At 43.8% G+C, this 26,889-nt stretch overlaps 1 protein-coding gene across 1 annotated transcript in view; it reads left to right on the top strand.

Moving 5' to 3' along the window:
• Positions 1-26,889, top strand: part of MRC2 (mannose receptor C-type 2) — a 545,797-nt gene that overhangs the window by 364,244 nt on the left and 154,664 nt on the right. The window contains 2 exon segments of the mRNA XM_078645096.1: positions 14,838-14,976; positions 19,149-19,181. Of these exon segments, the coding sequence (XP_078501222.1) occupies positions 14,838-14,976; positions 19,149-19,181 (172 nt within the window).

The following is a 26,889-nucleotide window of genomic DNA, read 5'->3' as shown; positions in this document are numbered from 1 at the left end:
GTAAGTAAAAAAAGAAAAATTCGTTTTTAAAGGCAATGAACAGAGTTTCACACACACAACCAGCGAGTAAAAATTTCGTTTTTTTTTAACAGTGCATGGAGTCATACCCCCACACCGTGTATGGTGTGGGGGTATGATTCCAACATGTTTGATACCAAACATGACAGGGTTTGTTACAGCCAGTTTAAAGATGGTAATTGCCTAATTATGCATGGCCACTCTATGTATCGTAATGGTTGATGCACTTACAACCTGGCAGAATGGACTCCGAATGTTGTAGGGGTGTCCTGCTAATGCAGAGGCACTCTCACACTTAGAACCGAGCACCCTGCCTTTAGGATTGAAAGGCCTGCTTTAGGTGTGACTTATAGGTTTTAAGTGCAGTGACCACAGATCTAGGTAAATCCCTATCTGTGGTAAGTGTGCTAGCACCAGCTTACACAGACTGCAATGGCAGGCGTGTAGTTTCAGTTTGAGTGATCCCCCATGGTTGGCATAATGCATGCCTTGGGGGACCTAAGTCCTGGGTACCTCAGTACCATGCACTAGGAACTGATAAGGGTACACCAGTGTCCAATCTGGGATATACCAAAGTACTTACCATACCACTTTAGGGGAGAAACAACAGAGACTGGGGTCCGGATTAGCAAGATCCCAGTCAGACTAGTCAGAAACAGCATAGTACCAGGCAAAAAGTTGGGGTAACCATAAAGGCAGATCCTACTTTCCTACAGTACCTGAAAAAGAAAGTCTGGAAGTGGGCCACAAAGGATGACTGTGGTTGTGAGGGATTCTGAAGCAAAGGGTCACAATCGTTTTTTGTGAACCTGGGCTGTGGGGCTGGTCATCTGAGCTTGAGGCTCACACGGTTGTTAGGTCGACCTGGAGAAGGGAAGAAAAAAAGACAGCAAGGCCACTCTCGGCATAGGCCTTGTCACTCCTGATGTCTCTCGTTGGTGGGTCAGACTTTGCGGTGGTGGTGTCCGGACTAGACACTCAATAAACCTTGGTTGCAGCAATTGCTCCAGTACCCAGGGTATTGGTGCTCTGAGGCTCTGGGAATGTCTAGCGTCTCAAAACTTGCTGGGAAACAGGTCTGACTTGGAGTTACGAAAACCCACTTCTAAAGTGCTGCTCCCACTGTGGACCCGGTGGTCAGCAGAACGGTGTACCGAACAGGTGCGGTCTTTGCCTGCAGCTGCAGGGAAGTGACTCCTTCAATCCAAGGGAGATGCTGGCTGGTGTTTGAAGCGCTTGAATGTCCTCCAAGGCTTTAGGAAGATGCACAGCTTTTGGGTGAGTTGGGTCCTTGCAATTGTCTGGACTGCAGCAGCCAGGCAGGGTTTGGCACCAATTTCAGAGCTGGTCCACAGTTCTTGAGATGTCGGCTCTTCTTAGTCCTTCTTTGCTTCCCAGGAGATTAATCTCAGTTCCTGGTGTCAGGGGGACTACACCCCCTATATGACTACTTCCTTCAAGGAATGGGCATATTTCTGACCCAGAGTTCCTAGTTTCACCAAATCCACTATGGTGAAACCCTTCTTTTGTTGTTCACTTCAGGTAGCCCACCTTAGGAGTGTGACTAGAATGTAAGTGAACGCCCCTCTGACTATTTAATTTTTCCTCCTGCTCTGGTGCAAATGTGCACAAGGGCAGAGGGTGGTATTTCCAGGTCTGTGGGTAAGCCGGGGTCGCATATCAAAGGCAGCAGGGGCTTTGAAGCTTCTGGCCTTGATATGCTAAATTTGCTAGTCATCCTGTTGGAGGAGGTGTGATTACCTTCCTCTGGAAAGGCATTGTTTCTGACCTCGGAGAGCGTGGGCTCTCGCCTGCAGTGTGTCAGAAACTCGTCAGTGCGGGCAGGGTGGAAGATACCAATCAGCCAGCACACTAAAAGACTAATAGGATTCAGGGGGCACCCCTCTGATACGGACATCAGTATAGATTTGTTAAGTCGAGGTGTTTGATACCAACATGCCACTATTTTTAGTAAAGCCATTATGAAGCTGGGTAACTCGTAATGACCAGTGCCCAGTACATATATCTAGGATGGCTTCCTGATCACTTGCAATGTCTAGTAATGGAACTAGACATCACCGGGGCATATCTGCTCATGCTGATGTGCCCTCGCACGTAATATAATCCTTCCTGCCTCAAGGCTTTAAGGCCATCAGTGGACAGGGGCTTGCTCTAGCAATCCCAAGGTGCTCTTCTAGGGGGTAGTGTGGTCGAGCAGCCTTAAGCTTATCAGTGAGGAGTGCAAGACATCTGTAAATACACACAATTGTCAATAAATGATGCAGATGACTCAATAAGGAGATCCACACCATTTTATAAAAAATAACAGGCATCATTTATAAATATTTAGGCACAAGAGTCAATGCGATCAGGTAAGTACGTTTTTCTATAGAAATTCTTTAATATTCAAAATTTTTACAGTGCAATTCTTGGAGCCTTCAATGTTATCCTATGGGAGGAAAAACAAATACAGCATACTAGTTACCTAAAGCTACGTACGGCACCAGTCTCTTGGATTAAAGTTGAGTAAGGGGCAAGTTCCAAGGCAGCACCAGGAGGTCACCTCCTTCGGCACTAGGGCGGCCAGGTGTAGTGGTGCAAACAGCGTCGGTGCCCAATGCAATACAATGGGGAACAGTCCGGTCACGAATATGCTGCATGGAGTGACTGAGCGGTCAGTCCAGTGAAACCAATGAGTGGCTTTGAGTCTTGCGATATTGGGAGACATGGGGACACCTTTGGTCCTCTTATCCTCTGACTGGTGCAGCTGGGTGGAAAGGGTCTTTGGTGTGTTGGGTGTCTTCGTCCGGCAAAACTCGTGGTTGAGGGGGCCTGCAGTGCAGGCAGTGTCTGAAAGTTCACAAGTGACAAATTCACAGTGGAATCTGTATCTTGAGGGCTTGTGGACCATGCTGACATCAGCCCACTTCAACACAGGCTGGGGGGCTCGGATGCAGTGGTGATTGGCGTCATCGGATTTTGGTTGTTCTGGATTCCTTGTGGTTCTTCTTTGGGAGTCTGCATGATACTGGGGACAGTTCTACTGTCTCATGGGAGTTCTTGGTTCCTGGGTGAAGTGCTGGCAGGTCTCCCAGGTTTTGGAGACTCCGCCGCTGCAGGACAAGTCCTCTTTTGGTACAGTTGTCGAAGTCCGCATGCAGGTCAGCAGGGTTTGCATCAAGTCAGCTGCTGGGTCTTCTGTTCTTGATTTTGCCACTCTTCACATCAATCTTCATCTTTCAGGTCTGCAGGGTCTGTTTTTTTGGTGCACCTGGAACCGTAGAGGTGGTACTAGCCTGGGGGGTGGCACGCCTACCTGGCTAGATAATTTTCTGTCCAGGTGCCAACGATTTCTGGACAAAAGGGGTCTGCTACCTCTCCTGTGAGCAGAGCCAGCCTCTCATTTCAAAGGCGTTCACTTCTTTGAAGCTCTTCTGCCTTGGAATGCTAATCAGTCGGTCATCCTGTGGGAGGGTGCTGTTGTGACCCTCTTCCCGAACAGGCTTTGTTTCTGACCTCCTGAGATCAAGGCTCTCACCCTTGGGGGTCAGACACTCGTCTATGGTGGCAAGCTGGCAGAAATCAGTCAGCCAACACACCAGGAACTGGTAGGTTTCCTGGAGGCACTTCTAAGGTGCCCTTTGGGTGCTTGTATAAAGAAATCCAACACTGGAATCAGCGATAGGTTTATTATTACAAGATAATTAATAACAAACATCCCTATTTTCAGTGAAGTCATCATGTAGCTGGGGAACTCGTTTTCACCAGTGTGTAGCTCATGCTTTAAAATGGCTTTCCTGTTCACTTCCACTGGCAGTAATTGAACTAACCAGTCCAGGGGCATATCTGTTCATGCAGGTATGCCCACACATATAATAACAGTTAGCACCGGGAGAACTTTAATCTGTGCTCTGGTCATGTCTAAGGTTGACTACTGCAACAGCCTGTTAATCAATGCCCAAGAAAGGGTTCTGGGTGGGCTGCAGTTGGTACAGAACGCAGCCGCTAGGATTCTAACAGGTACCCTGAAGTTTAAAACCATCTCCAATGTGGTGCTACAGCTCCACTGACTACCCGTAAGAAGCAGAACACAGTTTAAGGTTCTCTGCATTGCCTTAACACCTTCAGCGCGGCGCGAATTTTCGCGCTGTGCTGAAGGTCCAAAAAGCGGGCGTGGCCGTGACGGAACGGTTCCGTCATAAGCACAGCCCAACCGGCGCTCGTGGCGAAACCGTTCCGTCACAAGCATCGAAGGGGTTAAAGGCAATTCACAACACAGGACCAACAGATGCCAACCTTCTGATCGTCCCCAGAACTAAGAAAGTCAACTGGGGTGACAGAAGCTTCATAGTGGCTACATCTAAACTGTGGAACTCTCTCCCCTTGCACATTAAGGCTAGTCCCACACTGGTATCATTCAGAAAACAAATAAAAACGTGGCTCTTCAAGCAATAGGCTTTCTCCAGCTTTCGGCTTATTCTTCCAGTACATAGCGCCGAGACACCTACGGGTATTTGCGTGCTTTATAAATTGTTAAAATAAATAAATAAATAAATAATAAGTACCCTGCCTTAGGGCTATAAAGCCTGCTGGTTGGGGTTACTTACAAATACTACTTGCAGTGTTAGTGGACATGGCACCCAGGGATGTGTGTTATGTCGTGGTTTCACTTTTGTCTGCCCCAAAACATGCAGACTGAAGTGACAGTCTTGCAAGCGTTTGGTGAGGGGTCTCTTAGGGTGGCACAATTCATGCTGCAGCCCTTAGAGGCCTTTCTTTAGTACTTCATGCCCTAGGTGCCAGGGGCTCCCTTTACTAAGGACTTACAGAGAGTGCTAGAGATATTGGGGGATAAAACTGTACAGTTTTGGAAAAGAGATCTGGCACTGGGGACCTGGTTAACAGGGACCCAGTGCACTTCCAGTGGAAATCACATCAAATACCAGGCAAAAAGTGGGGGTGACCATGTCAAAAAGGGGCTCTTTCCTACAAAGTCACACTCATTCTCCACCTTACTGTCCTTAAGAATGCCCTCGGTGTCTCTCTACTTCCCAACATCATTAGCTTATTTTGTGTAGGAGTCTCCCACATCTTCATAGATTTTATAAACTGAGCAGAATTTGAAGGTGATTCTTAGCCAACATATTAAATGTATGTATACGCACGCAAAAGCTGGAAAATAGGGTTTTTACAATAGCATAAGATGACTGCTACACAAGAGAGAGCTCTTTACAGTGTTCTATTAGTCTGGATTAAAATTTGTTGTTTCGATGCCTGTAATTGCATATTTTATTACCTGTGTTGTGTTTTAAATGTGTGGGTTTCCCTGCCCATGATTGCCTTCATTTAGTTTGTTGAGTTGTGGGATTTGCAGTCCAACCTCTGTAGTTTGTCCCTCTCATTCCTTGGTGACAAATCTGTTTTCCCTCCAAATTTCTCCTTTGCTCTGTGCTTAGGCCTGTGTGCTCAAACAGTGCACCCCCAGGCACCATTTTGTGTTCACAAGCCAGTGAGGCCAGCCCCCTGCCTCCCCCCTCCCCCCCCCCCCCCCCCACAGCAACAGGGATTTTCTACATCAGAGGGTGCTTCTGTGAGCTGTTTAAACTGTATTTACTGGGGCCTGTGCACTTCGTTTTTTGGCCAGCAGGGGGAGTAAAGCTTTATTCAAACAGTATTGTTAGATTTCGAGTTAGTGAAGCCTTTATCTGCAGAAGTCCAAAGTTGTGGATTGAGCCTGTCTGTCTCCTAGGAGATTCTGAACAGGAGCAAGCAGCTGCCCAGACCCCACCCCCAGGCCAGCAGACCATTGGCTATTCAGCTACCAGGCAAGTCTGAGCCCTCCTCTCACACCTGCCCAGGCCCCTTAAGGCCTTGCTGGGTGCACCCCAATCATTCTCCTCCATCTTGTGAGTTGCAGCCTACATGTGCCCCAGATTGCAGTGAGCAGAGTCCAGGAAGTGGTAAGGAGACAGACTAGTGCTGTCTCTTCCCAAGACAAAAAGTTGTTTAAAAAACGATTTTCACTTCCTGTGTTTACTATCTATGCCTGTGGTTGTTACAGTTAAAAATTGTAGTTTTAGCCTGCCTGTAATTGCATATTTTATCACCTGTGTTGTGTTTTAAATGTGTGGTTTTCCCTGCCCATGATTGCCTTCATATGGTGTGCTAGTGGTTGGCACATGTGTACACTGATTGGTGGTTGTATCTGGTGTTTCTATTGGGTTAGGGTTAATGTCCTCATTGGTTGGGTATTTGAGGGTTCTGATTGGTTTCTCGGTATGTGATTCAATCACTGCAGGGTTGGGACTAGGGCTAGGGTTATGATTTCTATTGGAAGTAGGGACTAGGGCTTCTGGTGTGATTGGTTGTTGGACCAGTTGTCGGACTAAGAGTAGGGTTAGGCTTTCTATTGGAAGTAGGGACTAGGGCTACCTGTACCATTGGCTGCTTGGACTTGGGTTGGGATTAGTGGTAGGGCTAAGGCCTTTATTGGACGTAGAGATCAGGGTTTTTGAACTGATTGGGTGCTTGGACTAGGGTTAAGATTGCCTGCAAGGTCCTGGTCTCCTATTGGTTCTAGATGTTAGGGCTAGTGTTGTGATTGGATAGTGTTAGGGCTAGAGTTCCCATTGGCTGAAGGGGTCACCTGATTACTAGGGCTACAAAAAAGGCCAGGCTTAGGGCGTCTCAGCCCGGGCGTCGAGGCGAAGGGCGGAGAGGACATGGGTAGTTGCCTGTTTCAGCCTGTTAAGGGCGGAGAGGACAAGGGTAGTTGCCTGTTTGAGCAGTTAAGGGCGGAGAGGACAAGGGTAGTTGCCTGTTTGAGCTTGTTCGAGACTGGTCGGTACTAGGGCCAGCAATGCTGCCCTTTTTCTCATTTAACAATACCCAGCCCACACCATCCACAACCACTAACAGAGCAACACACTGTGGTAATTGACTCCAAGCTGGTTGAGGTATTTCATGAAGATTTATTGTAAGATATTAAGTATCCTGGAATAAGCCCCACCAGGAGCAGCCTGCAGTCAGCTCAGCCCCATCATAACTGTGCTTATCTTCAACCAGCACCCAACATTCCGTAGTGCATCACAGTGCAGAGACATTCCACAAGAAGGGCATTAAGTGGGTTAAGGCATACATGGGAATATGCAATAGGTAGAATACAACATACCTCCTTTTCTTCCAAAACAAAACAATTAACAGAGGAGCATTGAAACTAAATTAAATATAATGTAAAACAACTTGACTTTAAGAGTACAAAACTCATAGTGATACAGAGAAGGAAATGAATAAATAATATAAATTGACCCATTCCTTTCCTGTAAACAACGATGTAAAATAACAAGACTAGATAAGCAAGAACTCATACAATAGACTAGAAACTAGATTGAACTGCAATCCCACCAAGTGAATACTGTAAAATTGAAATTAAGACTTTTGAGAATGTACAAACTGGAAAACCTTGAGCAAAATAAACAATAAAAACTTGACAAACGTTCCCAACAAGACATATATTGAAATGTGCAATTATAGATAGAGAAAACGGCACAAATAGAAATTGAAAACATCGAGGAGTTGAGCTTTGCAATACTTCGTGAAAATGCTAGGCTAATTGAGAAGCGTTGCACAAATAGAAAATAGAGGATAAGTGCATGCTAAAGAATGAGAGGGATGAAGGCATTAAACAGTATGTAATAGCACTTTTGAAAATGTATAAGTTTGAGAATGTGCAAACCTGGAAAACTTCAAGCAGAGGTCACCTGACATGCACAAATCGAAAAATATAAAGGATTGAGTAAAGTGCAACCTGGACAACCTCAAGTGGAAATATACCATTGAATTTGAACAAAATTACAAACATGCAACCTTGTAAGAAAACAATTTGAGAAAACATTTGACTTGAAAAATTAAAGTCAAGTCCAGGCATGCATGTGAATTAAAAACACAAAAATAACAGTAGAATAATTTACAGTAACATTTGAAACCATACATTAGCAAATAATAGCATTTTGAAATTAAGAAGTATACCACCACACTGCACATAGTGAAGCATTGAAGTCCAAGGTAGATACAGTTAACAAGAACATCATGGCAGGAAAACAAAACTTTGCCGGTGTGGAAGAGCATGAGGTAAACACCCTGGCTTGTAAAGCATGTCCTAGACACACTGTCAGACACGTGAGAATTTTTTTTTTTTTCTTTTTTTTTAAAGGCACATGAAGAGAAATAGAGTAAATGTTGAGGCAAAATTAATTCCAGGGAGTCAAAGTCGTGCTCATGTAAACACGCATGACCAGTGGACTTGACATGCACCACAACGACATAGAAGAAAGTAAGGCACGTAAAATATTTCCTTGGATTAGGGCTAGAAACACGAGATAGAACTCGTGTTCAACACTGCCATCACCGATGGTGAACATCCTGAATGAGAAAGAGGACCAAAATCTTGATGTGAGGCGCCAATACTGAGATGGCGACACATTACCGAACTGATGTGCCGGGTGGCTGTAAGGTCAACCACACACCAAAACTTCTTAAAATTGACTCACTGCAGCAAATGTGCTTGAAATGAAACATCTGCGTCGTAAAAGTTCATGGCTCTGTCTACCCACTGTATAAAATATGTCTACAAATAGAGTCTTCACCCTCCCAGGCACATTTAAAGTACAAGTTAAGGTGCGTGTCCCCAACGTGTCTTTAATCTAGTTGATCTAAAGTCCTATGTCAAAACTTGGAGCACTGGTTGATAGACGGGAGGAGGTACTGCAAAATGGGAAGAATAGTATATTCTTGATGCACTGTAAAACTAACTGGTAGGCAGGTACAATGGATGTGTGCAGGAGCACTTCAAGACATGCTTGCCCTCACCAAAGGCATAGCACAGGTTGAATTGACACACTTGACAGGTGAAATAGAGATGGAACTTCTAGAGTAGCTGGGACAAGGAAGTGAACATTTTTATTCAATAGGCTTTGATTCTGGAAGGCGGGAGCTACTGAACAACTTGAAAATTGAGCCATAAAGACTTTGGCAGAAAAATACTGCACAACTTGAAAACAAGAATAGAATTGAACCCCGTCCTTGAGTAAATGGATTGAAAATTGAACTGTACAGACCTTGGCAGAAAAATACTGCACAACTTGAAAACAAGAATAGAATTGTACCCCGTCCTTGAGTATATGAATTGAGAATTGAACTGTACAGACCTTGGCAGAAAAATACTGCACAACTTGAAAACAAGAATAGAATTGAACCTCGTACTTGAGTAAATGAACACATGCATGCACATTGATAAATGAACAATTGAAATTTACAGTCCAACTAGAAAATGCAACAGACACCCGTGCACATAGAAAAAGACAATTTGAAATGCGCAATCCCAAATAGAGAAACTTGTAAACATGCATGCAAATACACTTAAACCATGGAGTAATAGAACTATCACATGCATGTCTATTGATATAATTGATGCATTGAAAGTATGCAAGTACATTGATAAATAAAATACATTGAGAATGTAGAGTAATAGAAATCTTGAGAGCATGTAATTTGAGTAATATGGTATTTGACAATTGAGAAGAACTTGAAATTTGATAGGACCTGAAGATGGCATGACTTCCAAAAGTACCTTTCAAGACAGCAAAACGTGGTCTTTGTAGTTGATTTCGAGTCGAGGCGTCCCTTTACTGGAAAAAATAAAAAAACACCAAGAACTCCAACAAGGAGTATGTACATGAATTTAAAATGGAGTTCACAGTCTACCATACATTGAGAATATAATTCTAAAATGTGATTGGTTTTGCTGCTATGCATTCAACCACCATCAGACGGATGAACTTCCTTTGGTGTTTCATTAATGTATCAGCCTGTTCAGATATACTTTTCCCGACATTTTGACAGTTATTAGAGGTGCGACAGAAGGTTTTATTATCCTCAATTAATTATTTCAAGAGATTCGTTCTGCTTGCCTTTGGAAAGAAATCCATATTGAGAAATGGAAGCACTCAAAATACTACCAATATCCACCAAGTTTCGCTGTTAACAATAAATTAAGAGACTTTGTTTTGACTTGACTGTGCTTTCCTGTGAAGCTTTGACAACTGACAAGTCTCTGTGCTCAAAGAGAATTATTTTCCCCAGTGTTTTGCAGAACGTCATTTATATAGCACTAGAAACAGTTTCAATAGAAAACACAAGAGGAGATCTTGAAGGGTCCCAAAGATAACTTAGCGCGTGGAAATTGAAAAGTACCTTTGAATTATTGAAGTAACGTTCGGGTAGATACGTGTCTTCACTGGGGAGCATCTACACTGGGGAATGACAGGTGATTCCTAAACAACAATAATTGAAGGTGCGTACCTTGCATGTGATTGGTAAATAGAATGAAAACGGCAGAGGCACAAGAGGAGCACGTTGCCAATCACAGTGTGCCGAACGCATTGTACGTTGCGCCGGATGGCTCCTGGTGAAGGCGTGCTGCAATGCGTCTATTACAGAGCTCCAGGTTCTGTAGCAACGGAGCCTCGAGAACAGTGATCAGACTGGAATAGCTGAGCATGAAAAAAATGCCGGTGAGTGTGCACGTGCCGGGTGAGACTCGTGCTTGAATTCAAAAATATGCACAGCGGTTGACATGTACAATATTTCAAGTGCCTGAGACCGTAAAAGACAAAAATATGTCTCAACAAATCCGGATGCTACTGTAGATCAAATGTACTAGGTAGTTTGTAGAGACATCTTGAAGGTTGGGACTTTTACAAAAAAGATATTGCTATTTCTTCAGACTGCTTGAACTGCCCAAAAGTCGAGGAGAGGACTGGGCCACAATTGAGAAAAAATAGACTTACCCCATAAGTTCATAACTGGGTAGCTGCATACTTGCTTGATTTGAAGTATCAACGTTGCAAATGTGTACAGCTCTGCTTCGTGCGATGTTTACTTAGTCGAATATGTTCACAGTTGACAGTATTTTGACAGGTCCTTTTATTGCAGGATCCTATGTAGAAATTTTTGTTCCTACTTTAGACGCAAAGAGCACTTGAAAATGTCATGTAGGTACTCTTTTGTAGCGCACACAGCTAGACGTCGTGGAAGCAGGAGCTGGCAACTCTTGATTTTTAAGGCAGTTTAACATCATAGTTGAGGTACTTAGAGTGCAGCAGGAGGTGGCAGGAAATGGCAAGAAGTATGAGATTCAATAACAGGGATGTCAGCCAAGTTTGAAGAGATGTATGGTGTGACTGAACCATTGATTATCACCAGGCTTGTGAAACGTCTTAAACCACTTGAAGGCATAACAACTGGATGAAATCTGTTACAATCTTGAGATACTGTGGAAACACTGCCACTCCAGCACTGCACTTAAATCTTGATTAAACACCAAACCATTAGGGCCTTATTGATGGATGGGGTTTTGACATAAACAGGTGTCCTTGCGCAACGTCACTTAGCTGGCAGTGCGAGGTAGTAGGGAGACGTAAGCAGGATGAACTCCCATTTTTGGGTTTTGTTTGAGATTGAAAGGAACAGAGCTTGAATATCATACAACATATGGCAGGCCCATTCAACAGCTAATCCATAAAGCCAAACTGGTTATGTGATATGGTTGAAAAGTCCAATTATTGAGACATGTGAACAGGAATCTGGCACGAAGAAGTTGGGGGCGACCGGTGAAATGGTCACTGGTGGGGCTTGGTGCCAGAGTCTTTGTTTGAAGTTGGAAGATAGATAAAGATTTTGAAAGACTTGCCTTCTTGAAGCTTGATTTCTTGAGTTGAACACGTAGGTAAGATCAAATCGTCGCCATCAAAATGTGGTAATTGACTCCAAGCTGGTTGAGGTATTTCATGAAGATTTATTGTAAGATATTAAGTATCCTGGAATAAGCCCCACCAGGAGCAGCCTGCAGTCAGCTCAGCCCCATCATAACTGTGCTTATCTTCAACCAGCACCCAACATTCCGTAGTGCATCACAGTGCAGAGACATTCCACAAGAAGGGCATTAAGTGGGTTAAGGCATACATGGGAATATGCAATAGGTAGAATACAACACACACTCACACCAAATATACACCACGCACAACACTATGCACAGATTAATGTACCAGCATGCACCACCAACCCAACCAAACCACATCTACACACCCTACTATCCCAACTACCACACATATCCACCATCACCCACAAACAGTACACATCTCTATCCTACACCACTACACTACACACCAGTTGTCCAACAAACACCCTCCTCTCCCTTCTACCATAATAACACTAACACACAACACACACACTGCACACGACCACACTTTGTAACTCTTGAAACAAACCAGTCTAAGATAAACTCTCACCTCTACTTCATTCCCTCCTACTCACAACATACACTTTACACATAAACACATCACCACCCCCTCTACGTCACAATACCAATACCACTACTATGATAGCCAAATAACCTTTTCTAGACTCTCTCCTGCTCTACCCCTCCTTGCATCATCTGACACCTCTTTTTACTCCCCTAAAAACAAACATTTCTAAACTCTCCCCTCTGACTCCTTCCCTCCAAAACTCATTTTTACTCATCCAAAAGCCTCTTCCTACTGCTAAGACGTAAAAAAAAAATCCTTCACTCTTCCCTCCCTCCACTATCCTTTTTCAATCAAAATTAACAGACTAACATGTTCACTTCTCAAATTCCGTATTCCATATTCAACTATACTAATATACTGCCCAAATAACTGAATAACATATCTACTACTGAAATTACTCATTTTCAACACTAATCCTTTATGGGTTCCAGAGTGGCGTGCTACTCGCCAGAAAAGCGCTTCAACACCCATCAGGGGTAAAAAGTGCTATATGAATGCAAATCTTTCTTCCCCTTTTATCCATCCGCTATCCTTCTCACTCCAAGTAACAGACTAATATCCACCACTGAAATTACCTCGTATTTCACCATATTAATTCACCCCTAATCCATTATAGGCTCCCTGAATAGCATGCGTCAACAAGCGAGCGATAAATAAATACAAACCTTTGTCCTACTCTATCCTTCTGCTATCATTCCAAATCCAAATAACTGACTAACATATCCACCACTTAAAATGTACCTGCATGTTTCACTATACCAATTCAACACTAATCCTCTATGGGTCCCGGAGTAGCGTGCTACCCGCCGAAAAAGTGCTTTGACGCCTCGTCAGGGGTAGTAAGCGCTATATAAATGCAATTGCAATACAATACAATACAATTTCTTGATGACGAGGCAGACACCCCTTCCTAGATCACTCTGGAAAATTGTTAATGGAAGGCCTATCGCTTTTACCTGTACTTACTGTCCATGTAAACAATCCTTCATTAAAAATCCAATTTAAACTTGCCCTGGGGAAGTTCTATAAAAAATGGATTCACATTTGGCAACTATTACCCTTCTCAACTCTAACCCTCCTCCCTTTGCTTAAATAGAAAGAATAAAACTGATTAGATCCAGTCTGTAAAAGAAAAATAAAGTAGGAAAGGTAGTCTTCTCATTAGAGATTTAGCTACCAAAAAATATATACAGTCTTTTGCTAATCCTCAATATATTTGTGATCTTGACAATGCAGACTTTTACGATTTTCTCAAAATGAAGGTAACTATTTCTAAACTCCAGTCCTCCACTTAGCAAGACTCCACATGTATTCATTTTATCAATAAAATAAGAAACACGGTCTAATCGTCTCCAAACCTATAAATTATTGCAGCTTTCATCTTGTACTATACTGAATTCTAAGAAAGAATGTCAGGCGTCGGAATGGTGAGTCTCTTGGATGCAGAGATATCCTCACCAATTTGGTTGAACACATTCAAGAAAAAGGTTACACCTAATTAAGCCCACACCAAATTTCTCCTATATAGATCATTCTGGACCCCTTAAAAACTCTGAAAATTAGGACTTCTATCAGATAAATATTGTTGGAGTTGTAAATGAAGCCCTGGCAACCTTCCACATCTGCTTTTGAATATCCACTAATTTAGAAATGTTGGTATAAAATATATTCCTTTATACACAATATTTTAAACTTCATACCACATAAATACTTTACCTACACAGGTCTAGGGCCTTCTTTATGCATGGACTCAACTGGTTTAGGGAGGAATGAACTCTTGTTACTTGATCATTTGTTACCCCTTGCACACAAAACTATTCTAGCCAATTGGAACCTGGAGTAATCCTTTGCTAGTGCATGGTGGGAATTGGTTTAGATACATAAGAGGTGCTGAACATATCATGGCTCAACAGTACCCTCAGCCACATACAGAACAAACTAGATGAATACTTCAACAAAATTAAACTGTTAAGAACACTTCTCATTACACCTTAGTCTAGCGACACATATTTCTTTCTTTCTTTCTCTATTTAAAGTCATTATCTTCAGCTAGAAGTATAACTTACCTTTATTCATTGCTCAACAACGTAGCTTTGTGTGGATTGATGTCTTACTCTTCAGACCACTGTCTACTATTGTTGCTACTTTCTTGTTATATTTTATTTTTTCCTTTCCTTCCCTCTAGTTTATACTAAGGGCCTAAACCCTAGTTGCCTGCCATATTATCAAAACCTTAATGCGTTTTTACCATTTGAGCGTCAATGTGAAATGCTGATGGTAACAATTTGGTTTCTTTTTCTGTAGTATGACTCCCATTTGTTATATGAGAATGTACTAATATGACGGACTGCTCACCTTGTTATGTTGGTTCTTGAATGAAATTAATACAATATTCTGAAATTAAAAGTGTTGTTTCTGATCTCAACCGCACTAGCAATTTCTCTTTTCCTCCAGTACTCCTATCATAATTTTGACAGCAGTAGCCATGATGACGATGACATTCGGCGCTGTGTGATTCTGGAGCGGGTGAAACTGCAGTGGGTGGCCATGCACTGTGATGCCCAAGTGGACTGGATCTGCAAGATGCCTAAAGGTATGTTTTGGCATATATAGTGGGAGCGGGGAGGTTTGGCTATAGGCTGGCACCTGGAGGCACCTGGGGCCGTACTACAGAAAGTGCCCAGGGACTCAAAGGGCATATGCACCCGCTTTGTGCGATCTCAGGGCCCTATGGTATTTCAGAAGGGCCACAGATGCTTGTGCTGCACCCTTTTGTCATACAGATAGCACTGGCTCACTTGTAGCCTCAGCGCTATTCTAGAGGGTAAGCCCTCATTTGCATGAGGCCACGCGCAAATGAGGGAATTTCTTTGCCTGTGCTTTGGCGTTGTATTATGGACGTGGGCACAAAGGCAAAGAAGCTGTCAGGAGGCACACTGAAAGTTGTCACAAAAAGGTAGTGCAGCCCTCTTGAGCGATCAAAGGCAGTCCCAGGGACCCCTTCAGACATTCTCTAGCATGGGGAAACATCCTTTACCACGCGGATTTTACTCCGCAAGGCTTTAACAACGCGTCCATTACAACGCAAGTCGTAACCACGACTTGCGCTGGAGGGCGCTAGAGGATTAAGAATAGTATATTTACTATTCCAACACCTTCCCTAGTGTCCACGGGGACTGGTGTTAGAATAGTAAATTATACTATTCTCAATCCGCGCCCCCCACGCAAGTCGTGGTAACGACTTGCGTTGTAAGGGACGCGTTGTTAAAGCACACGTTGTGACAGTACGCGTCGTACCGTCATACATCCTCTAGCATGCGGTGCCGTCACTCACGGACCCGCATGCATGGGGATCTCAAATCCCTTTGAAAGTGCAGGCGAGTTGCGGCCTGCACAGTGAACCACAGCGTGGCTTTAAAGCCTCTGTATTTCACTTGAAAATGCAGCCCGCAGAGCAGCATTAGTTTGCGGCTGCCCTGAGGGCAGTTCATTCAACATAATAGGGCACTCTTTCCCTGTTTGCACATAGCGCCCCTGTTAGAAGGCATGCCTTGGCACAAACAGGCAAAGTGCGCCCCTATCATAATACAGCCCCAAGTGTTCTATGATGATGGACTATTGTCACTTTAGGGGACACAAAGGCAATATACTTAGATCAAAGTGATAGTATGCAGAGCACAAGTATATAAGAAAATACCCCTTTTCTTATGATCATCCCCCAAAGTTGTGGACTGATGCTAGCGGTTTTTCAATGCTGAGAGTGCACTGAGGCCTTCTAACCAGAGCTCATTGGCAGTGCCCTGACCGAAAAGTATGTATGTCTGATTGCTTATATGCAATTTGCACAAGCTAGCAAGTCCCTATTATATGGTACCGGGGGCCTTTAAATTATAGTGTCACTCCTGGGACTGCAGCACTGGTTGTGCCACCTTGGGTGTGACAAAGGTAAAATATGGCTCCCTGTCTTCCATTGTAGACTGGAAGTTTTCATAGGTATTATTCACTTCACTTTCCAATAATCGGTCTATTTGACTATATGCACTCAATGCCAAGATAAAAATACAATCCCAGACCACATACATAACATATATTTGACAAAATCAATTGTTATTTATCACAGTAAATATTTAGTGCAGTGTGTCAGGGTGAAAAAGAAAACCAAAATCCAAAGTGTAACAAGACAAGTGAAAAGTGAATCCCAAAAGAACTTGTTTGTGTGCTTTTCTTAACAAAGAACAACAGTTAATAACTATTTGGCCAATGTCAAATTTACGTTTGTTTTTATTTGTCAAAAATATTTTGACCCTCAACTTGGTATAGGGGATGGCTGGAAAGCATAATCAATAATTAGAAATGGTCTGAATGGGGTTTTTAGGTATATTGCTTAAGACACATAGGTTTACCTACATTTGCCAAGTAGTATAATCAAGGATGGTCAAAAATGGGTGGAATAAGTGATAGCAACCATTGTAATGAATTTTACTCACTGTGAAGATCACGTAAACAATCGTGATCAAGAAAGTTACACTAATCTAGTGTTGACTCTGAATGGCTGTAAAAGAAGAGTTAATTATATGTGTGACTCATCATTTGTGATCCGGAGCACTTGGTTAAGAAGTGCTAGCGCTGGAGGGAAAGGAGACCTTTTCAGCTAATTGCCCGGCAGCTTTAAGGCACCATGGTTAAGTGACTCTTCGATGTCAGAATGAATGTATGAAACAGCGACCGATGCTCGCATTAATTAATATGGAAGCCTCTTGAGCAAGACAAGAGATGCACAGACCCTCCTTTACATTGACCGTCACTGTCTCCTTTGAGACAGAGCAGAAGGCTAGATCGCCAACCACGGCAAGCGTTGCTGGCCCGATGGGGATCTGTTCCGAAGCAGCCACTAATCGTGGTAGTGAAAGGCCGGCTGTTTGGGCCAATTCGTCAATCTGTAGCAATACTCACTTTAACCCCTTGCATGCTTACGACGAGCTCAACTCGGTATGAGGCACAATGGAGCTGTGCTCCTCATAACTGTCGCTGCTGGCCCATGCGCGGCTCCATTGTGCAGCATGACAATCTGGACTCGTCATGAGTACCGCAGCGCCGCGCGTGGCCCCTCCCCCCCGCCACCGCGGGGGAATTAGCCCTGCGTGGAAGGTGTTAACAAATTGGGATGTGGTCCTGGCAGCTGCCAATTACGTTGAGTGTGCGCAGTCAAATAGACTGATTATTAGAAAGTGAAGTGAATGATAGCCATGTGAACCACTGTGATTAAGAAAGTGTCAGTGGTTTAGGTTCCCATCTTCTGGGCATAAAAAGGGCACCTCTGGCACCCAGAACTCAGAAATCAAGAACTGGATAGACTGAAGAAGAGGACCAAAGATAGATTGCCCTGCTGCACAAGGGACCCGGCGAAGAGAGTCTACATCGACTTGGACTGCCCCTGCTGTACCTGGTGGCTAGCAAAGGAGAAGGGACTGTACCTGTTGTGTCCTTCTCATAGAGCAGTTGAATCCTGAGCCCAGCCGAAGCAAGGGACTCCAAGTGTCAGCTGAAGAACCCTGCTGGGGCAAGTTGGTAGCTCAAATCTTCTAAACACTGCTCCTTGATACCATGCAGCACCAGGGACGAGGTCCTGAAGCTCAAAATTGCCCCGTGGTCTGCTAAATGCGGGAGAGTCGTTTTTCATCCAAGGCAGGATTCCACTTTGACCGCGATATTGGGCGACTGGTAGCCCAGTGGCGACTGAACTTTTGCCAGGACCAAGAGAACTTCTGGGGACATCAACCCATGGTGCCAGGATCACCTCACCGAGCCCGTGGACCCAAGAGTAGCCACAGAAAAACTCCCATCGACCACATCCTATCCACAGCACCCTTGAGCATCGTCAGCATCCTGTATCCTTTGCATAAGGGCAAGTTCCATAACAGTTTATGGCAAAAATAAAAGTGACTGGAACGGACTGGACAGCTGTTTTTTTCAGGAAGGTAACTGAAGAACCTTGCTTTGTCCCCAGACTGGCTCCCTACCAAATTTTGTCACCTAAGTAACTCAAAGCAACCACATTGAAACTTACCCAAATGTCAAAATTGTTGAATTTGCCTATGCATTAAAACACAGTCTATTTTTATAATTTCGTATCAGATTTTTGAGTGTCTTGGGTATTTCTTCTTCAATTGTTTTGGTGCTGTTTAAGTGTTTTACATTTGTTCCTTTGTGTGAGCCTGACTGTTCAGAGCTACAGCTACCTTGTGTTCAGCTAAAGGTTTAACAAACTAAACCTACTGGTCCTAACGGGGTTGATAAGTGTATCAGATGGTGAGGTTGCACTACCACACCATATAATACACCCCATTTCCTCACAATAACTATTAGCGTTGATTGCTTCTTACTCCAGATAACCTAGTCCTCATTTCCCTCTCATTTGTTTGCTCTAAGTCTCTGCTAATTTTCTTTACTTCATCCATCAAGACATTGGGTCTTTCGTTCTGTGTCGCCTTTCAACACACTCAAGCTCAGACCTTTCTCTTCACCCTTGCTCGAGGTCCCTGCTGCCAAACATTCCTTTCTTCCCTCTTTCCCCTTTTCTTTTTTGACTCCGTTTTACCCGTTGAACGGGCAACAGATTCCTCTCTTGCTGTAATGTTCAGATAAGCTTACTGTCATTTCAAGTCCTCTGAGTAACCTATCTGACTGAGGATTAAGCCTATCATTCTTTAAGAAAAATGTTGCCCCTTTATTTCAAAGCTGATGCTTGCTCTTTTTGTTTTGAAGGGTCCGATGTGAAGGAGCCGGAGGTCACCCAAGGTAAGCACACTTATGGTTTACTCTTTTGGTCTCTCAGCCTAGCTCTCTTTTTCACATAGTATAGCATTTGTTTCTAATGGTTACATAACTGGGATTCCTTAAATTCAGAATTTGAATTCTAATGCTCGTGGTCTTCTTTCAGAAAGGTTTCTAAAACTTGATGGATTCTTGATCTGCAAAATCTTTCCTAGGTCCACTTTTTAAAACCATAGGATACATCAACATAATATATTCCCTTCTCTTGTGTTTAGGTTGCAACAATACAATCATGGTTAAATAGCTGTGTATTATGTGTATGTGTATTATGTGTATGTATTATCTGTTGTGTATGTTGTATACATTTTACTTTCGGCTAATTTAATTGAAACCTTGCCTCGCTTTTTGTGAGGCGTTTGATTTTATTATACGTTATAATGACCATTGATGCCCCTTCTCCAGGTTTGTGCTCTATAAATCTTCAGTTAAATATAAAATATAAATTGCTGATGAATAAAAAGCAACATTCTAAATTTCCAGTAAGATTTCGGAATATCTAGTGAGTTGAATTACAGTTCTCATTGTAAAGAACGTTAATGGGAGTTTCGCTTCCCATATTGGAAATTTGGATTCCTAATTCTCACTGACTTGAATTGAAATGTAAGTCAATAATTATTCATAAGAATTATCATGGAATTGTAAACATCATTGTTACTTGATAATAATTCTTGTGTTTATTTAGTGCTTATTACTGCAGTACTTGTCAGTGCTAAGCTTTATAAATAAATGGTTTTGCAGCAGGAATCGTTTCTGTATTCACATGCTGCCCATTATTCTGCCATTTAGTGGTTGAGTCCGGAATTTCTTATATGTAGTATTCCTTTTCGGTTTTCTACCTTTTTTGTTGCTGTCCCCAGCAATCCCCACTATTTGGTGTTTGTTCTATCCTCCTCTGACATCAGACGCCCTCCCTGGAAGTCTAACTCTTTGTCGCCATCTTCAGATTCTTTTGTTCGCCATTGGGTATGGAAAGCATCAGAAGATCTACAATCTATAGGAGGAATAAGGAGAAGCAAAGGGTTTCTTTTTTTGAAGGAAAGTAAGTTGGTGTTTTTCATCAAGGGAAAATGCACGGATAGGGGATCCGTGCTCGTCGTGAAATTGAGAAGACACCATTTCGCCTTTGCCAACAGGGCTATCATAAGTTTGCACAAACGGGCAGCCATCAAGTCTGCAATCTTTGCATGACATTCGACCACGATTCGGAATCCAGCGAAGCCTGCGCAGAGTTTAAGGCGAAGACACTGAAGGATGGAGACAAACCATGGCATGCACACTACGCTATGCAGGGGCAAAAGGAAGCTACCTCCCTCAGAAATGTAGGGTTGGCAACAACACGGACAGGTAACTCCAAAAAGATAATGGTGGTGAGTCAAAAACGGACTCCCAAAAACATAAGTGTGCCTCGCCACTGAAAATCTCGCCGACCGAGCCAAAGACAAGGCATAAATATTCCCTCTAGTACCATACAAAAGATACTGCAGGTGGAAAAACTGCTGAAAAAAATTCAATGTCAAAAGACAATCGATGTCGAGGTGAAGAGAAGACGGCAGCTATTCCGAGAACAGTCGATTTTTCGACATAGAAAAAGAGAACAACATCTACCCTTTACACCGAGGAATGTGCCCTCGAAGTTGAGTGCAAGAAAAGGAGACAATAAGCTGAAATGGACACTATCTTACAAATGAAAAAGGAATTCAACGCCTCTTTACAGGCTTTTAGGATTCCATCAAAACCTTTGGTAGAAGGAAAGAGAGAGGAAAAGTATTCTGGGGAATTAGAATCCCCCCCTAACACCTGAGCCTCAGGAGGAAGAGGAACAGGAACTCTTAGAAGAAGAGACAGAAGGTTAGAGCCAATACCAGGACGTTAAAGGATCAGAAGGCGTCGAAGACCAGTGGCAGGATCTCAAGGCAGATTCCTTCGAAGAAACCATCAACACCTATCCAGTGATGCCATTGCCTCCAGATGATGTAACTATGTACAATCAACTGGTTAAAAAAGAAGCTGAACGGTATGGAGCACAGCTGGACAAAGAAAAGGCTCTGGCCTGTTTCTTACTGGAGACACTAATACCGTCACAAAATAAAACCCAGTTCCTCCCAATGGTCCCAAGCATCATGGTTCAAGGGAGCGAAACATACAAGCACTCCTCTAAAGACCTAGCATACATCCAGGGCAATGTGGTGGCATACTCGACTATTGTAGCCACCGCAAGGAAGAGAGCAAATATTCCTGCCACCTCTGGACCTCCTTCAAATAGAGAAAGCAAGAGGATAGAAATGGTGGGAAGAAAATTTGAAAGAGGAGCTTCTACTCAGTGGAGAATTGCAAACTCAAACGCATTCCTACATAGGTATGTACCTTAAAACTGGGAAGATATGGCAGAGTTAACGAAGCACCTGCCTGAAGTATATCAGAAAAGAGCAAAAGCCCTAGATGAAGAGGGAAAAGGCATTGCCAACACATGCCGAAAGTCAGCATTAGTCGCTGCAGATACGTAGCAAGACAGTTGGTGAGAGGGACAACATTAAGACGCCATGCATGACTACAAATTTCAGGCTTCAAAAACAAAGTGCAAGCCAGCATGATTAACAGCCCTTTCAATTGTGAGCATTTGTTTGGCAAAGTAGAAGATGACATCCTGCAACAAATTAAAAAAAGACAATGATACGGCCAAGTCAATGAGGGCACTGCAGTTTAGGGGCCAACCAAGAAGGGATATTGCCCTGACTAGAAGACCTGTAGGAAGAGGCGGGTTTCAAACAAGGACACCTCACCAAAGCTTTGAAAGCATGGACCAGCCACAGTCAACATCACATCAGTGGCAATTCCAAATAGCTCCATGACACTCCTTTCGTGGTCGAAAAAAAGGAAGAAGCCTGCCATCAGGAGGGGCGTCAACAATAACAAAATGATTCACCAAAATTAACCATCCACTCACACACACCACCAGCGGGAGGATGAGTAGGAAACATCCCCAAGAGTGGAGGAAGGTGACATCAGAAAAATTGGTTGTCAATATAATTCAATATGGATACTGCATAGAGTTGGAGAAACATCACCAACACGATATCCAAAATGAAAAACACACACAAAGGAAGAGCTAATATATCTCCAAAAGGAAGTGAAGGAACTGGTACAAAAAACAGGCAGCAGAAAAAGTACTTGCCAAGGAGAAAAATCAAGGAGTGAGTTCAACATACTTCCTAGTTCTAAAGCCACACAAGACACTGCGACTAATAGACTAATACTATACCTCTGTTTCTTAAACAAGTTTATAAGAACACAAAAATTCAAAATGACAACGCTATAAGAAGTAATTCCTCAACTCCAATAGGGAGATTTCATGGCAACCATAGACCTAAAGAATGCCTATCTTCACATTCCAATAAACCCAGAACACAAGACATTCTTACAGTTTGTGATAATCAAGACACGTTATCAATTCAAAGTAGTACCCTCCGGCATAAAGTCGGTTCCAATAGTATTCACAAAGTGTCTGGCGACTGTAGCTGCCCATCTGAGAAGAAAGGGAATAAATCTTTACCCGTATATAGATGACTGGATGGTAAGAGCAAAGTAACCGCCCAAGTGCAGAGAATACCTAAGACCAGTAATGACGACACTACACAAACTGGGATTCACAATAAATATGGAAAAGGCTGATTAGCTGTACTGTGTGGGAGGATGTGAGGGTATGAATGCATGTATGGTTGCAATAACTATGAAATATGGTATTGATTATGCTTTTTAGATGAAATTTAAGCGAATGTTATATTGCGCATGTGTGAGAAAGTGGCTCTATATACACTGGGCTCTATATACACTGGAACAGAATAAGGTACAGTGTGTATAGAGTTCACAAAGCCCAGAGGTATAACAGAGGTTAACCCCAGGTGTGCCCTTACTCTCTAAAGTGGTAGCTTGGTCGAGCAGTAAGGCAGTACCAGAGGACAGTGTAAAGCATGTGTTGCACACACTCAGTCAGCAAAAGGTTTCACACACTCAAAGACTGAACTCCAGGCCAATTGTTTTTATATCAAGAGATATAGTTGTTTTATTTCTAGAACCAACAGGTATCAAAATGTACTGTTCTCCATATGAGAGGTCTCAGATGAGTACTTTGCAGAAAGGCAATTAACTTTGTAAATACAATAGGTACAGGGGTTGCAGGAGGCAACACAATTCTACACACAATTTAGTATTGAGCTCAATGGATTTCCTCATATAACCACAGTTGATTACTTTGTAGATTACTTTGGTAATTCCAGGACTGGTTCCTAGGTTCAGACCTTGGGTCTAAGCTGAAAACAGTTTAGCAAAAACGTTTTAGGTATTGTAGTGATTTTTCAGGAATAAAAAGCTATTTTAAAAGTTCACACTTTGAAACTTTTCAACAGAAGCCTGGCAATGTTATCCAATGCAGGTAAAGTACGGTATCGTTACTTTTATAATCCAGTACTGGGCTCCTGGGGCCAGCACTGGGGTCTCAACTTAAAACAGGTAAGTAATTAAGTTTCAGTATTTCGTATGATTTTTAAAGAATATTTCTAGTTTTCAAAAGTAGACGCTTCGAAGAAATTTCATAGAAACGCAGACAATGGATTCCTATGGAGAAAATACAAGTTACTAGTAAACCCACTAGGGATTACTTTTGCGGTTCAGTACTGGGCTACAGGGTACAGTACTGACCCCTCTCCTGATCACAGGTGAGTATTTCAGAATTCGGATGATTTTATATGAATATTTTACGTTTTCAAAAGTAGACACTTTGAAGATTTTTCGAGTCAAACCAGTCAATGTTATTCAATGGCAGGTAAGTGAGTCACCGGTTTCCTGGTGAGTACTCGACTGGTGAAGTTGTGGTTCTGGGCATAGACTCAGGGGTCCCCCAGGGTCAGGTAAGTACAGTTGGTGCACCCTCAGCGGCACAGGGGCAGCCTTGTGCAGAGGTAGTTAGGCCCAATGTTATCCAATGAGAGGCAGGGGGCCTTCAGTTGGTGGCTGCTGGCTAGCAGGCCACGTGGCTGTGGGAGCTGGGCTCCTGGTCACTTGCTAAGGGCAAATGGGGAAGTAGGATAGGACAAAGGTTGCACTCCTAGGGGCACTCGGGCGGCGGGGTGCAGAGTGCTTTTGAGCCATCGGGCGCTCAATGTTATTCAATCAGAATCTTGAAAAGGGAACAAAGGCTGCAGGCTGGGGGACGGTGGATCTTCTGGAGAGACCAACACTTCGAGGGGTAAGTTGGGATCTTGGAGGATAGGTAGGCACCCAGGAGTTGGGCACAGGGGGCCGTGGGACGCCGGGTGCAGGGGTGTCTTTTGAGGTCAGGAAATCTTACCCCCTGCTGGTCGCGGTCAGATCGGTCCTTTTTCCTGAGGCTGCAGGCGGCATCGGGGTCGTCGAGGTGGGTCCTTGGGCACTGGATTCCAGGTCAGAATCACCGGGGGGACGTCCTCGGGGTCTTGACTGACTCCAGCACAGGCCAGGCTTGGCGTTTGCAGAGGGTGCAGGGTTCGCGGTTCCGGGCTGATGCCAGGCTTGTTACTTGCTTTGAGCAGTACCACTGCTCGTGGAAGACCCAGGTAGTAAGAGTCACAAGGCAGTCAGATCCTCCGGGGATTTTGAGGTTGGGGACCACTGGAGATGCCAGGGTTTAACAGGAGCAGGTTCGAGAGTAGACAGGCCGGTAGGGCTGGGGCCAAATCAATTGGTGTCTTCCTCTTCTTAGCAGCTGCACTGCAGGTCTTCGTGTTCCTTGATCTTGTTTCTTGTTTCGTAATCTGGATCTGAGGAAAGAAGGTTCAGGGAGCCCCTACATACCGAATTTTGGGGCGTTACAGGTAGGGCAAGGGCAGGGACCAATAGGTCCTTGTCCTGGGGTGGGTACACCACCTAGCCTGCTCCTCTCCTGTGGGAGGGGGGCAGGAGCCTAGCTGTGAATGGGTAGGGCTCCCCATCTTCAAGATGGCCGGAGCCCGGGGTCGTGCTTGACCTCGTCTCCCCCACCTGAGGGATGGGGTTGGCATAGGCTGGCACAACCCCTTCCTGACGTAGTTTTTCCCGCCAGTTTTCCCGCCAGAGTGGGGGTCAGAACTGGTGGGGGCCAGTTACTGGGTACAGCAAATGGTCTGGAGAAACTCACAGAGGCGGCATGCCTTTGAAGCTTCCCCCTGCCCATCCGGGGGAGGAGAATTAGCAGCGCGCCCAGGATGTGCATTGTGGCAGGCCCGGGGGTCCAGCAACATGTCTGCTGTGTGGCAGCCTCTCAGACTCATCTACTAGGAGTACAGAGGGATTTACAGGACCAGGTCGCCCTCCACTCAATCAATCGAAAAGACAACAAGACCTAGTCCGCAGGGCAATCGTTTAGTGTATATCTGTGGGTATAAGTGGATATGTCTACAGGTCTTTCCACCACACCTTTGAGTTTACCAATAGGTGTATTACTCCAGATGCTTGCCAATAAGTCATAAAAGTAGCCAATCTCTGATACATCTAACTTTAGACAACACAGGACATACATTCACAAGAGAGACGACACATGAAAAAATGTGTGAATAGCTAGAAGACACCTCACGGGCGCACCACCATTGGGGCCCCTGGTTGGTACTCACCAGGGTGGCCCTGTTCTCATCATTGGTATCAACTAGCTTAACAGAAACGTGACCGACTCCCAAAGGAAAAAGACAGTGAATGGTGCAGTGGACACAAACTTATATGTGACAAGGACTAACAACGTTCAACATATAACAAAACAAATACTGAGCGCACAAGAATATGAACCTCTTTATTTGTATTCTCCTGTCCGCTAACAGTAGACACATATATAAAACAAAGAGAGAAGCGAATACTCCCTATCGATTCGCTTACAACTCGCTGCCGACATGTTTCATTGCCATGGTCAACATTCAGGCAATTTCTTCAGGGCACAGATGTTTTTTTAAAAAAAGCCACTGCCAGCAAGGTACTGTGGTTTGGGTGCTGTAAATCAAAGAAAGAAAGCACGTGTAAGGAGCTAACTGTGTTTGCACTGTGTGCTGTTATATCATTGCCAACCAACCACACTGCGGGGATGTAAATTACCTGGCTATAGCATCGACTTTCATACCGATATATTCATTAGTTTTGAAAGGTCGGGGACTCACTCCCACTCGGTAAGTGCAGTCTGTCCTCCCGTGAAAATATATCTATCAAAGACAAAAAAGCCACGCGCAGGCGGGCATTAAGAAAAGCTAGTCTAGTCTCACCGGGAGCTCCGTTTCCACAAGCTTCGTGTGCTGCAAAGTAAAGTAAATACCACTGGCAAAGGACTCCTCGGCGTCTCCTCAGCACCGGATCGCCGAGTGTTTGGGGCGTGTGATATTTATTTTCAGGTACTAGTTTCTCATTGGCTCTCCGTGTCACGTGATTAGGCTCAGACCCGGCTGAGTCTAGAGCGAGCACCTGGTTCGTTAAGGCGCTCGCTTGCCGTGATATCTCCGTTCCGATTGGTCATGGCCATTAAAGGGTAGCATAGGCAGCGCTACGAGAGAATTTATTTGTACAAGTAAACACGGACATAATATTGTTCTAAATAGCATGATTGAAAAGGGGGGCGCCGATGTTGTGGCAAAAGCTCAATAGAGTTGCTCAATTCAAAATATTCAAAATATTATCTCCCATATTT

The sequence above is a fragment of the Lissotriton helveticus genome, chromosome 5_1 (genome assembly GCF_964261635.1).
Source record: "Lissotriton helveticus chromosome 5_1, aLisHel1.1, whole genome shotgun sequence".
Lineage (NCBI taxonomy): Eukaryota > Metazoa > Chordata > Amphibia > Caudata > Salamandridae > Lissotriton > Lissotriton helveticus.
Note: the sequence above shows the minus strand (reverse complement) of the source record. Positions and strands in the feature narration are given on the sequence as shown.